General features: G+C 48.6%; 1 protein-coding gene across 2 annotated transcripts; it reads left to right on the top strand.

Annotated features, from left to right (window-relative positions):
• Window positions 1-75: 75 nt before the first annotated feature.
• PLAGL2 (PLAG1 like zinc finger 2) lies at window positions 76-12875 on the top strand. 2 transcript variants are annotated; one of them, XM_084887908.1, is made up of 3 exons: window positions 76-194; window positions 5673-6042; window positions 9043-12875. In XM_084887908.1, exons 2-3 carry the CDS (start codon window positions 5786-5788, stop codon window positions 10271-10273), a joined length of 1488 nt encoding a protein of 495 aa, XP_084744034.1. In that variant the 5' UTR covers window positions 76-194; window positions 5673-5785; the 3' UTR covers window positions 10274-12875. The 2 variants fall into 2 exon arrangements, with proteins under 2 accessions (XP_084744034.1, XP_084744035.1); XM_084887909.1 differs by lacking the exon at window positions 5673-6042 and having other exon boundaries at window positions 88-194.
• Window positions 12876-13400: the final 525 nt, after the last annotated feature.

Below are 13400 nucleotides of genomic sequence, written 5' to 3'. Positions count from 1 at the left end.
CCCGGCCGCTCTAGCCGGCGGGCGGGCGGGACCATAGAGACCCCGCGGCACCGCCCCCTCCACTGCCCGAGCGCCCGCTCGCGCGGCTCCCACAATGCACCGTACAATGGCCCGACCGCCGCCACTACCGGGGCCTGAGCGGGCCCGGCGGAGCCCGAGCGCGGCCCGGCCCGCAGTGCGGGGCCCCGAGCGCGGTGAGTGCCGGCGAGGGCCCCAGGGGGCGGCGGGGAGCGGGGCGGGAGGCCGTCTCGTTGCGCCCGCGCGCGCGCCCGGCACCCGGGGCGACGGCGCCCCTCTTCTTGGGCCCCTCAGCGCGGCCGTCCACACCCCCGACCGGGGCCCCTCTGCGTCAGCCCGGGCCCAGATAGGCCCCGTGGTGACGAAAACTCTCCCCGGACCGGATACCTGGGTCTGGGGGGCGCGAAGAAACTCCACGGCACCCCCCACTCCCCTCCCGAGACTTGGAGACGCAGCCCGAAGGGTCCACCGCCCCGGCCCCGGGGTCCCTGGAGACCCAGAGAAGCTGCACCTGCTCCCTCCCCGCGGACACGCCTACTCAGACCGACAGACCCCCCTCCCCGCTCCAGAGCCCGCTCTTTACCCTCTGTTTCATTTTCCAAAACCTCACAACCCTTTTCGAGGCTTCCCTCAAATACTTGGTTTTGGTTTTAGAAACCCAGATAGGACCTCCTGTAGTTCCCTCCGCAGTGACCCTATTCCCTAAATTTAAGTAACTTCTATCCGAACACTCATGTCCGGACTCTTGAAATTCGGGGAATTCACTTGTGACTATCTGGAACTTTCCAGTCCTCATAATTCCCCAATGCCTTTTTTTTTTTGGGGGGGGGGGGGTCCCTTAGAGATCCAGTGAGCTTGCTCATGATTCCTTGCCATACTTGCCCTTTTTTCCTACTCCTGAGATCTCCAAACCCAGCAGCCGATCCTTCCCCCGGCAGCCTCCCCGCGTCCACTCCCATCTCTCCCAGCCCCAGAAGAATGAAACCTTCTAGACTCTAGAGTCTGGAAGCTGCCGGGGGAGCCGCGTTGTTCCCTGCGGTTCCAGCCCCACGCTGTGGCCCCAGCGCGGTGGGGGAAGGGACCCGTAAGGTGGACGAAGTGGGGACAACTGGTGTGGGGGAGCTGTTGGTGCTTTCACCTGCCAGTGTAGCTTGTCTTCTGGCTTGTGTGTTTTTCCACCTGTCAGTTCAGGGCTCTGATAGAGGCTGGCCTTGGGTTTCTAATCCCCCACCCCCATCCCCTAGGTAAGGCCACCAGATTGGGACCGGGGTGGGGGTGGGGGTGGGTGTCTAAGCAGCTTTCGTCTTGGTGAAAGTGGGGCTGTAGTGAGTTACAGCCCTTTTCTCAAGGCTTCCTCCGGAGGGGGAGGCAGCGGGAATGAGAGGAAATGGCGAGTCGAAGGGACTCCGGAGAGGGGCCCGTCTAAACTGACAGAACTAGCAGCCCCAGAGTAGATCCAACCCCTGCAGATCCAGTTTGATGTCTCCTGGAATGAATGATGCAAGCCACGGAGACTCTCCTGCCCCTGTAATTTAACTCTCCCACCACTCCCCAGTGTGAGGGAGTGAGGAGTGAGGGGGGCAGCTACTCTCATCCTCCGCTCCCCACTGTTTTCCAGCCAGTCACTGTGTCCTTTGGATTCATTTCTGGTGCCCAGGTCAGGATCTGTTGTTTGTTGTTGAGGTTCCCCCCCCCTTTAAGTCTATTTATACTTTCCCAGTTGCTATTTTGGGTTCTGCTTAAGGGAAGATCCTATCCACCCCAAGGAATGGGTTCCAGGGTGTGTTTCCTCCCCGGCAGGTGTTGAATTGAGTTCTTCAGATCCCCAAGTAGCTCTTAGGCAGGAGGGATAAAAGCTATTTTAGGGTAGTCACTGAAGTGGAGCTGTTAATCCTCGGTGGGTCTCTCTAGTTAAGAACACTTAGAGATTAACCCTTTCCCTGCTGTAGGAGGGCTGTTTCTCAACAGCGTTTTGAGAGGGTTGGGAGAATTCTAATGTGGCAGCAGAAGGTGGGAACAGGCAACTCAATACAAAGACAAAGATAATAGCTTCCTTTTGTTGGGCACTTACTGCAAGAGAGGCCCTATGCTGAGCTCTTTGCATACCTGACTATCATAATCCTTACAGCGAGCCTGTGAGGTTAGTATTTTTAGCTTTACAGATGAGGAAATAGGCTAATAATGGAGAAAGAACACAGTTTCTATAGAGATGATGTAACATCATAAAAACTAGTTTCATCAGAAGGCAGCGGGTATGGTAGCTCACAACAGAGGACAGACAGACTAGGCAGCAACTGGTCTCCTTTCAACTTCCAAAGAGGGCCATCGAGTTTTTAGCAGGCACTTGTGTTTGTGGCACAGAGACTTAATAACAGAAGAGATGCCTAAAGGGAGAGAACCCTGGCCCAGGAAGGCGAAGTAAAGAGGGACTGGTTAGAAGGGATCACTGAGGGTTAATTGTGAGGGGAAAAGAGGAAGGTTGCATTCTGGGGAGATGCTGGGAAGGGAAGGAAGCTGAGGTCTGAAAAGTAACATTAAAGGGGAGGGAAAAAAGGAGCCCTACTCAGGCCCCATGTGGAAAAGAGGCAGACACAAATTACATGTCAGAGATGACACTGTGTATTCACACATTTTATATGTCAGGTGCTTTCAGGAGTATTATTTCATTTAATCCTCCATGAGAATATTGTAGTTAAGTATAATATATCTCAATTTTATTTAAAAAAAATTTATAACCATTTATTTCAGCCAGACTGAGGTCAGAAAGCAAGATCTCAAATGTTCTCAATAAATCTCTATCTTAGAAATTGAGGAAACGGAGGTTCAGAGAAACAAAATAACCTGCTCATAGTCTCACAGTCAGTGAGTGGCAGCTCTTCTGATAGCAAGTCCAAGGTTCTTTCCACGCTACCTCCCTCTTCAGATCAGGTGCCAGAAGGAATCTTAGGATGAAAATATACTGAGCTATACCAGTAACTGGGAGTGATTGTGTTTGTTTTATGGGAACAGGTTCTGTCAGCTTCTCTGTAGTTAAAGTTAGCATGTGAGACCAGAAGAGTAGCTTTGAAAGAGAAGCAGAATTCTTTGACAGTTTTGCCAAGGAAGAACTGAAGGAGTCGGCCTGATGATGTGAGAAAAGCTCAGGACTCTTTCTGGAGGAGAGGAGTTTGCAGACAAAGGATAAAGGGAGAGAGACTAGATTCCCAAAAAAACTACTTAAGGTAACCCTAGCAGCTTTGGTTATCCAACAGCTTTTCAGTGACTATAGGTAAGGACTTCCGCTGTGCCTTTTTAAAAGCTAGGGTAAGAAGGATCAGGGTGTTGGCTGTTTTCTTTTGAAAGCCATAGCCCCATTAAATGCAGATCAAGGCAAGCACATGGCTGCTGGCTTCCTCCTTTGGTTCTCTGAGTACAACCTTGTGAGCCTGTTTCCTAGAAGCCCATTACTCATACTAAATTGCTGTGTCTTGTTTGTGCTTGTTCAGAACAGATGAGGTGGACGTGTGGGAGGTGGGGGATGTACTGCTCTCTTTCTGAGTTTGTGCGGAATTTCCAGGGCGGGCTCCCCTCTCACATTAGCCAGAGTGGTGCAACTTGCTTCCCTCTGGCTGTCATTCCCAACTTTCCAGAGGTTGAGGTGCATGATTTCAGATATCAAGAGGAAGCAGAATTTGACTTTGAAGGTAAAGGAAATCCCCTCAAACTTGAGCTTCCTATCTACCCAATTCCAAGGTGCATAGTAATTGCTGGTATTATAAACAGGTAATTCTACCCTTGTGAAGAAGGATACTTAAACATTGAAAGCAAGGCGTCAGGGACCTTTGAGGTTTATAATGAAGTAGGTAAATGGGCCTTGACTTGAAGGTTCAAGTGGGACTAGTTTTTGGTGCTACCTATACCTCACCAGCATGTGATTCATGGAAAGTGCGGCCACCTTTGTGCAAATCATTCTAGGCAAATCTTCACTCATGATGGGGAAATGTTTATCATATTACATTGCAACGTTTCTTCAACAAGTGGAATGGTTCCTGAACAGGACATAGCTCATGTTAATGATGAGCAAAGCTCTCTAGGGCATGAACCCGCTGATCCTATCATCTCGTTCAAGGCCAGTCTGTTGAATGAATGGTCACTGTAAGCAGCAGTTGCTAACGAGCTGAGCAAGCATCCTGTGGCTCACAGCTAGTGTGTATGGTTGGCTCCCTCCCCAGATTCTCGTGGACAACCCCCAGATACCCTCTCTGCTCCCTCATGGAAAAGGTCTCATGACCATATTTTGGCACGACCTCTTCAAAGGGAATCCCTGTTGTAGCAAGTTGCATTGCAATTGGTAATCTGTGATGAGCTTGTGAGTGTGAATGTGGATCTGTTGTCCCCCTTTTGAGTCAGTTTGGTAACTCCTATCCTCCTCGTCTGAGTTGATGTCAGGAAAGAAGTACTGACACTTCTCCAGCCTCACCTCTCCCCAATCCTCCTACTTAATAAAAGAAAGGGTCATACTTCAGGGTAATGGCTTCACACTTTGGAAGTGCTGTAATGTTCTAGTTTAAACCAGAACTTCCTGATCTAAGTTAAGCCTATGAGAATCAACTTATATTCAACGATTAATTTACTCACCTAAAAGAAAGTTGAGGGTCCTTTTCTAGATGCTAGGTGTATGGAGATGAAAGAGATGTCCTGAGCCCTCAAAGAATCAGAGTTTGGTGGAGGAGACTAAGTTCTAATGCAAGTATGTTGTTAACCTGCTTGTAATGGAGAAATGAATGTGCACTGTGAAGTTCTATAGGAGGGGCCACCAGCAGCTTGGGGCATTGGACAGGCTTTGCTGAAGAAGAATGGTCTGGTCCTGAGACAAAAAGACTCAGAGAAGCAGTGAAGGGCAGGATGGGACCAACACTGGTTTAGTGGAAATCCTGAGTGTGCTGTTGCCTCCTTAGACAGAATCTCTTGATGTGGATGTGCTGCTAAGAAATATATTTGGCCTGGCTGGTGTGGCTCAGTGGATTGAGCTTCATCCTATGGACCAAGAGGTCCCCAGTTCGATTCCCAGTCAGAGCACAAGCTCAGGTTGTGGGCTTGATCCCAGTAGGGGGCATGCAGGAGGCATATTTAAAACAAAAAAACAACAACACATCTGGCACAGGGGCTGACTTTTCAGGGTGTAAATTTCCTAAGTAAAGGCTTTTCCTTTTCCTTTTCCTTCTTCTCTGTTGCCTTTTGGGCGTTTTATTGCTCCTTAGCACCTCCATGAGGAGGAGAATTCTAGAAAATAGTGGGTGAGGGGGAGTTAGGGTAACGAGGAGGAAGAGAATATGCTGCTATCTCTTAAGTTTAGTGGGAAGGATGTAGGAGAGAAAGTTTGGAATTTAGGGCTTTTATTTCCTCAGATTATCTTGTTTCCAGTAGTCTAGGTGATATTAGTGAATAATGGTTACCACTAAGCTCTTAGTAGGTTCCCTGAGTGTTTTATATTATCCGATTTAGTCTTCAAAACATTCTTATGATTTAAGAGGTTATTAAGCTTATTTTGTATGTGAGGAAGCCGTTCAGGGAAGTGATTGGAAGGGCTGGGGTTGGGACGGGCTCTGTCTGCCTCCAGAACCCATATTTCCATGGTATTGGGCTCCCTAACACCAGGTGTTCTAATGTTTCAGGTGAAGAGATTGTTTTCTGAAGGCTGCGGTGGAAGCTGTGACAGAGCAGAGAGCCGTGTGAAGCCGATGGGGAGGCTATCTGAGTAACATGGCCCTTCGCCATTAGCCTTGCCATGACCACATTTTTCACCAGCGTCCCCCCCTGGATTCAAGATGCAAAGCAGGAGGAAGTGGGCTGGAAAATAGTTCCCAGGCCTCGGGTCCGGGAGGCGGAGAGTCAAGTGAAGTGCCAATGTGAAATCTCGGGGCCACCCTTCTCAAATGGGGAGAAGCTGAGGCCTCACAGCCTTCCCCATCCAGAGCAGAGACCATATAGCTGCCCTCAGCTGCACTGTGGCAAGTCTTTTGCCTCCAAGTATAAGCTGTATAGGTAGGTGACAATCCCATACCTCTTTCTGTCCTGGGGTTCCCAGAGGACAAAGCCAGATTGGTGTGTGAGAGAAGAGTAGAGGTTAATTTGTCTCATAAATTTACCCTGAATTCCAACCATTTGGGGTCACCCACTAAAAAATAATGGTGTTTTTTTTTTTTTTATTCAAACACTAGAATGTGTGGGTACAATATCATAGCCATGAACAAACTAGATTGAACATTTTTTTTCTATACCGGTTTCCTGTAAGGTAACAGTGAAAATCTTGGCCAGAAATTAGGAATCCATCTTAGAACTTTAGAAGGAAAAAGAGATGCTGTGATCTAATCTACAAATTTTAAAGTGGAGGCTCAGAGTAGGAAAGTAACTTACACACGGTCACATAGCTTCTTTGGTACCACAGTGCCTCTTCTGCTGAACCAGCCTGTCCTCCAGATGATTGCTTCTGTGTCTGTAGAGCCCCTGGTGTCCTCTGGGTCGGTGGCTTTCCTGAAACTTGTCAGCCCAATAACCCCTGCTGAAGTGAAATTGAATGTAAGCAGAGCGGCTGTGAAGAGAAAAGGGCCAACTAAAAGCAGTTTTGATTTTATCCTTGCTTTTCTGTTAAAGGAACATGAATATGCTCACAAATGAGATGAGCTGCCTGATGCAGTCTTTTATCTATTCATCTATCATGATTTACTGAGCTCCTGCTACATACCTGCACAGATAGATGGGAGTGCTGGTCCTCCTTGAGTTTACTGTCTTAATGTAGACAGAGAGCAAATATGTAAATATATGAACAAGGTGACCACAGAAAGCCCCAGTTCCTTCTCTGGAAAACGGTTGATAGGAAGGAACTAAAACAGGTAACGGGAGTAGGGGCCCAGAATTGCCCTCATGACAGTTCTGTGGGCCTCAGGAATGCTTTGATTCTGTGTGCTCCATTGTCTTAGGTAGATGCCTGTTGGAGCTGTCCTGTTAAACCATCTTTTTTTTTTTTTTTTAGAATTTTTATGTGTTTATTTGAACCAAATTGATGATATATGCTGGGGAGCATGATCTCAAATGCTTCCCTCTTAAACCGTCATAGTGACAGTCTAGGTGACAAGGGGAGGCTGTAATAAAGGTCCTAGTCCAGGAGGCATGACCTCTGACTCCACCTATTGTGTGATCTTAGGTTAGTTTCTGAACCTCTTTGAGCTTCAGTTTCTTTACTTGCTAAATGAGGGAAGTAGGCTGTGGGTCACTCAGCACTTCTCATACATTATCATGTCAGTTATGTCATAGGAGGTCAATGGTAACCCTCATACGCGTGAGCAAGAGAGGAGCATGAGAGGAGTGGGGAGGTTTGATGCTCGTTAGGTAGAAAAGATCACTGGGTGCCATACTAGAAACAGTGGTGGCATACCTAAGAACCCAGTTCTCAGGAAGGTCTGTGTTTAAATTTAGTTTCTGCCACTTATTTACTGATAGGTGGGACTGCTCTATGCTTTCAGCCTCTTATGAGGAACAAGGTCAATGACTCAGCTCACACTGGGCCTAGCAAATGGTGGGCCCTAAAAGTCTTGCTGAGTTGATTCTGAATGTATTATGGAGCTCTGGATTGTAATTCCTAGACTCTCAGCTGTTTTCCAGCCAGCAGGGAGCAGGTAAACCAGCGGACACTGCTGTACCAGGAAAACATTTAAAATATGTTGCTGGTTTACATGGCAAACAATTTAAGTGATACAAATGGACATGCAGTGAAAAATGAATGGTCTTCACATTTGAAGTCACTATTCTTCTCCCCAAAGGCACCCAGAGAGGTGAGGGGAAGGTCAGTTTCTTAGGTGTCTTTGCTGAGGCATTCAAACATGTATTCCTTCTTTATTTTCACAAGGGATTGTATTGCATACATTATATTGAACTTCCTTTTTTGACTCAGCCCCAGATCAGGAAGTTTATCTAAACTTCATTTTCCCTTTATTGTGTGATTAAAATTTTTTAAATATAATTTATTAAAAAGGAAATACATTCACATAATTCAAAAGGTACTAAAAGGTAGAATGAAAATGCTCCATCACACCCATAAGCCACATGTGTCTTCTCCCCAAAGGCAACCAATGTTGTCAGTTTCTTTTATGTCCTTCCAGAAATATTTTAAGCACATATAACCAAACTTACACATATTTTTCTCTTTTTGTATGCATAGTGCCAGTCTATATGTAGTCTTCTGTCTCATTGCTTTCCCATTTACTGTATTTTAGGAGCTTTTCCCTGTGGGTACATGGGAAACTGCCTTATTTTTAAAAGTTGAGTTATTTTATGAATTTGTCATAATTTATTTAACCAGTCCCCTATTGATGAATATTTAGGTTGTTCCTGATGTTTTGCTACTAAATACACAGGCTGAAAGAAAATAGTACATATAGGGTGGAGCAAAGTAGGTTTACAGTGTGAGGATATGAAATAGTTTTTTGTATTATTATTTATTATTGTTTTTTCTACAGACAGCTGTAACCTACTTTTGCCCCCCCATCCTATATATGATTCTTCAGGTGGGCAAGGATATCTAGAATACACTGAATGGCCAGATTATGATGATCTCTGAACGCATAATAATCTGGCCACTCAGTTGTGTGTGTGTGTGTGTGTGTGTGTGTGTGTGTGTGTGTGTGTGTTTGAGATATATATTAGAGACTCAGTACATGAATTCGTGCATGGGTGGGGTCCCGCCAGCCTGGCCAGGGGGAGGGGACATGGGCGGTTGGACGGCCTGCCTGCTGGTCTAACTCCTGGTTGAGGGGACAATTTTCATATTAGCCTTTTATTATATAGGATATACACTGAGTGGCCAGATTATTATGCGTTCAGAGATCATCATAATCTGGCCACTCAGTGTATAGTTGGCATGGTATTCCATCCATTCCATTGCATGGTCCTACCATAATTTTTATACCTGGTTCCCTGATAATAGGCACCTCAGTTGTCTGGCTAGCCCTGTGATCTCGTCTTTCTTTTCCTTCATCCCTATTCCAGGCACATGGCTACCCACTCAGCCCAAAAACCACACCAGTGCATGTACTGTGATAAAATGTTTCACCGCAAGGACCATCTCCGGAACCACCTACAGACCCACGACCCCAACAAAGAGGCTCTTCACTGTTCCGAGTGCGGTAAGAATTACAATACAAAGCTGGGCTACCGACGCCATCTGGCCATGCATGCCGCTAGCAACGGTGACCTCAGCTGTAAGGTGTGCCTGCAGAACTTTGAGAGTACCCAGGCCCTGCTAGAGCACCTGAAGGCTCACTCGCGCCGGGTAGCAGGGGGTGCCAAGGAAAAGAAGCACCCCTGTGACCACTGTGACCGGCGTTTCTATACTCGTAAGGATGTGCGGAGGCACCTAGTGGTGCACACAGGCCGGAAGGACTTCCTCTGCCAGTACTGTGCCCAGCGGTTTGGCCGCAAGGACCACCTGACACGGCATGTCAAGAAGAGCCACTCGCAGGAGTTGCTCAAAATTAAGACAGAGCCAGTGGACATGTTAGGCCTACTCAGCTGCAGCTCCACCGTCAGTGTGAAGGAAGAGCTGAGCCCTGTGCTGTGCATGGCTTCTCGGGACATGATGGGGGCCAAGGCCTTCCCTAGTATGTTACCCATGGGCATGTATGGCGCCCACATCCCTACCATGCCCAGTGCAGGCATGCCACACTCCCTGGTGCACAACACACTGCCCATGGGTATGAGCTATCCTCTGGAATCTTCACCTATCTCTTCTCCAGCTCAGCTTCCTCCAAAATACCAGCTTGGATCTACCTCATACTTGCCCGACAAATTGCCCAAAGTGGAGGTGGATAGTTTTATGGCGGAACTTCCTGGAAGCCTGTCTCTCTCATCCGCAGAACCCCAGCCCGCCTCACCTCAGCCGGCGGCAGCTGCGGCCCTCCTAGACGAAGCACTGCTCACCAAGAGCCCCGCCAACCTCTCTGAGGCCCTCTGCGCTGCTAATGTGGACTTCTCCCACTTACTGGGCTTTCTTCCACTCAACCTGCCCTCCTGTAACCCTCCTGGGGCCACAGGAGGCCTGGTCATGGGCTACTCCCAGGCTGAGGCCCAGCCCCTGCTCACCACATTGCAAGCTCAGCCTCAAGATTCCCCGGGAGCTGGGGGACCTCTGAACTTCGGGCCTCTGCACTCCTTGCCTCCTGTTTTCACCTCCGGCCTGAGCACCACCACCCTGCCTCGTTTCCACCAGGCATTCCAGTAGCCCCCAAGGAGGCCCTCAGTTCAGTCTTGAACTCTGTCAGGGTGCTTCAGTACCCATCCTATCTGCACCCCCCATAACGGCAGCTGAGCTTTCAGAGCTGGGTTCAGACAGAAAAACCCCCAGTATCTGTATGGAGCACTTGGTTCGGGGCTCAGGCTCCAGGATCAGTTCCAAGAGGAGCTTTGAGCCCCAACCCCATGAAAAGATTACATACTATAGGACTTCAGGTATTTTTACTTTTATTTTTTTAAATCTGAATCGGGAGCCACACTTAGTCCTCTCTTTCTCCAAAGTGTCAGAACCTCATTCTCTTTGGAGAAGGGGTGACCTGTTGGAGACACAGAGGCTTTCACTTTGGATGACCTCGAGAAAAATAGCCGAAGAAGCCCGCCTTCTGGTCCCCACCTGCAGACCCAACAGTTGGTCAGGCCCTGATGGCAGAGGGTCACTGGGCTCCATCACCTGCTTCCAACCAGCGGGCAGGAGCGAGGGCCTCTGTTCCCCATTATCCCATCCTTCCTGCGCCAGCACCTCCGTTTTCCGTCAGTGTTGTCCAGCAACAGTGCTGTTTACACAGTCGCTTCAGACACACCATTTCACCTCCCTTGCCGAGCTGTTAGCCTTAGAATGATTGCAGTGAACATTGTTTACACACCGTGAATTCATTCCCACCAGTCCATTCCAGTTGGCACCAGCTGGAGCCTTTTGGTACCTGGTGTTAACCGGAGCCCTGTTTACAAGGCGGAGTCGGGTCTCACTGACTTCTCTTCACTTGAGGTCACATTTTTCCCCTGTGGGGAAATAAACTGACTTTGGACTGCTTCAGTCTCTGCCATCTTCCGTGACTGTCTGTTCCTGGCTTCCTCAGCAGTGTCTGCGGGAGACAGGCAAGAAGATTGGAGCAGTTTTCTCACAGGTCTGCAATTCTACTTCTCTCCAAGTATACATCATGACCCCCTCATTCTCCTCTTGAACTGGAAAGGGGAAGAAATAAAAGGAATGCCCACTTCCATCACCTCCCCATCCCCTAACCCCTACCATGAGCATCATGAGCTGTTATCATGAGTCTTAGGAGGGGCTTCGGTTCTAGGCTGGTGTGAATAGCAAAGGAGAGGGTGTGAACCCCTCATTTGTCTCGTACCTGTCTCCTTTCCAGGAAGCTGTGGGAAGAGGAGTTTTCAGAAAGTTAGGACTGGGCAGATAGTTGAGTCCTAATCTATGGGTGCATCGTTGCTTCCTTCCCACACCAAACTTTTCTTACCCACCGTGTCCCCCTCTCTCCTCTCCTTTGCAGTTCCCTTGGACTCAGGGCCACTGTACATAGGCTTTTCTGCTCTCTATCCAAGAACTTCCACCTTCCTCTTGTGGCCCCCTCCATTTTGCCCCCAATACTCAGCAAGATTACTTGCAACAAATGATTAGTTCTTCTGACTGTGGGGCTCTCTGCCACAGACAGCACAGCTTGCCCAGCCGAACCCCATCCCTGCTTCATCTCAGTTCTGCGTGGGCACTCTTCCCACTCATGGAAGGGAGATAGCTCAGGGACCACCAATGTGGGACTCTCCTGAGACACCTCCACTGATTCAGAAACACACTTCTACCTCTTTACTGTTGACTCAAACAGATGCAGCCAGCAGTTTCTGGGCACTTCTCATAGCAGGTGCCTCATGCTGGCCTCTCCACTAGGATTTCAGGACAAACTACCGAGGAACTGCCTCAGCCTCCTCCCAGTCTCCCCCCTCTTCCCCTTCCGTCTAGAAATAACTTTGGTTTATTATCGGAAACTGAGCAGGCCCAGGACCCAGGCTTCTGCTTCAGCCCAGGCCAGTACTCTCTGTTTGAGGTGAAAGCCTTAAAATGTAGCTCTCTAGCCCTTGATTGGAAGCACTGTGGAGTGACTAAGCATGTTTTGATTTAGGCAGGGTATCTTGGAATACCTTTAAAAAATAAAACCAGATATAAATATCTGGCAAGGTTGAAATCAGACTAGGTAATTTGCTTCTAAAAATTAGTTTCAGTGAGTCCCAGGGACTGATTAAGGTTTATTTTAAAAAAGCGTCCACTTGGTACGCAGCCACCTCCTGCATGCTGTGCATGTTATTGGGACTCGTATTACAGGAAATGGTATGTGAGGATCCAAGCAGGACTCAGTGCTGCCATTCTCCTTGTCTCTGGTCTTCGTCGCTAGACCCAGTCACCCTTTACCACTTCCCTGCACCCATCGTTTACAGAGGCAAATGGGCCTCTGGCCACAGAATATAGTCTCAAGCTGTGGGGGGAGACCCCTCCTTTCCGCCTGCTCTTTCCTGTCCCTTCCTTGAATCCTCTCCGCCATTAGTGATGCTGGGAAACTCATAGGACAGGCAGAGCAACTATTTAAAACCTTGTAATTGGAGCCTTGCCTCCTCCCCTTCTTTCCCTCCTGCTCCCTCTCCTCTTCCTTCAGTGCCCTCACCACCCACAGGAATTTCCCTATCACTGTGAACTTTGCAAATGCAGAGGAACATCTGCCTTTACCTTTTCTTTTTTTTTTTTTTTAACCATAGCCACCTAGCTGTTCCTTAAACTCCCTTTTCATAATAAAAAAAAAGCAAAAAAAAAGCTTTATTGACCTGGTTCCTACACTCAGTACCAAACCCACTTCAGTACCCTTACTGAGGCCAGGCGAGCCTGAGGGGCATGTGGCAGACACCAAACAGGGACCAGGAAAAAGGGGTAATGCCCCCTCTCCCCACCATCTCCTCTAACTTAAGTCAGCGATGAGCTGCCCTGAATGGGGGCAGGCGCCTCCCACCCTGCACAGGAGCTGGTCACGGTGAGTGCAGTCCTGGGGGCCAGAGGACAGCATGCCCAGCTCTGTCAGCACCAAGGATCTGTGCCCGTCGTAAAGGCGTGAGAGGGAAAGGAGCACCAATGAGGTTTTTCTCCCCAACCTTTTACAAATGGCATTTTGTTCATGGAAATCTGGGCAGCAGGTGTGATTACTTTTTTGCTCGTAGTTATTGTCCTAAGTTGAAATTCTCCCACTACCCTAAACTACCCCTAGTAGCCCTTTAAGTCCATGCCCGCCCCCCCCCCCATTTTGGTAGTTATTTTTCCACCCCCCTGTCCATCTCCCCTCTTTATC

The sequence above is a fragment of the Pipistrellus hanaki genome, assembly GCF_964339955.1.
Source record: "Pipistrellus hanaki genome assembly, chromosome: 6".
Taxonomy (NCBI): domain Eukaryota; kingdom Metazoa; phylum Chordata; class Mammalia; order Chiroptera; family Vespertilionidae; genus Pipistrellus; species Pipistrellus hanaki.
The sequence above is the reverse complement of the archived record's forward strand: the minus strand, read 5'-3'. Positions and strand labels throughout refer to the sequence as shown.

What these genes read in the sequence shown, in the direction of transcription:
- PLAGL2 (XM_084887908.1), top strand. Translation starts at nt 5,786, where the DNA reads ATGACCACATTTTTCACCAGCGTCCCCCCCTGGATTCAAGATGCAAAG. An exon ending in TCCAAGTATAAGCTGTATAG is followed by an intron (nt 6,043 to 9,042) that starts GTAGGTGACAAT and finishes TCCCTATTCCAG; the next exon opens with GCACATGGCTACCCACTCAG.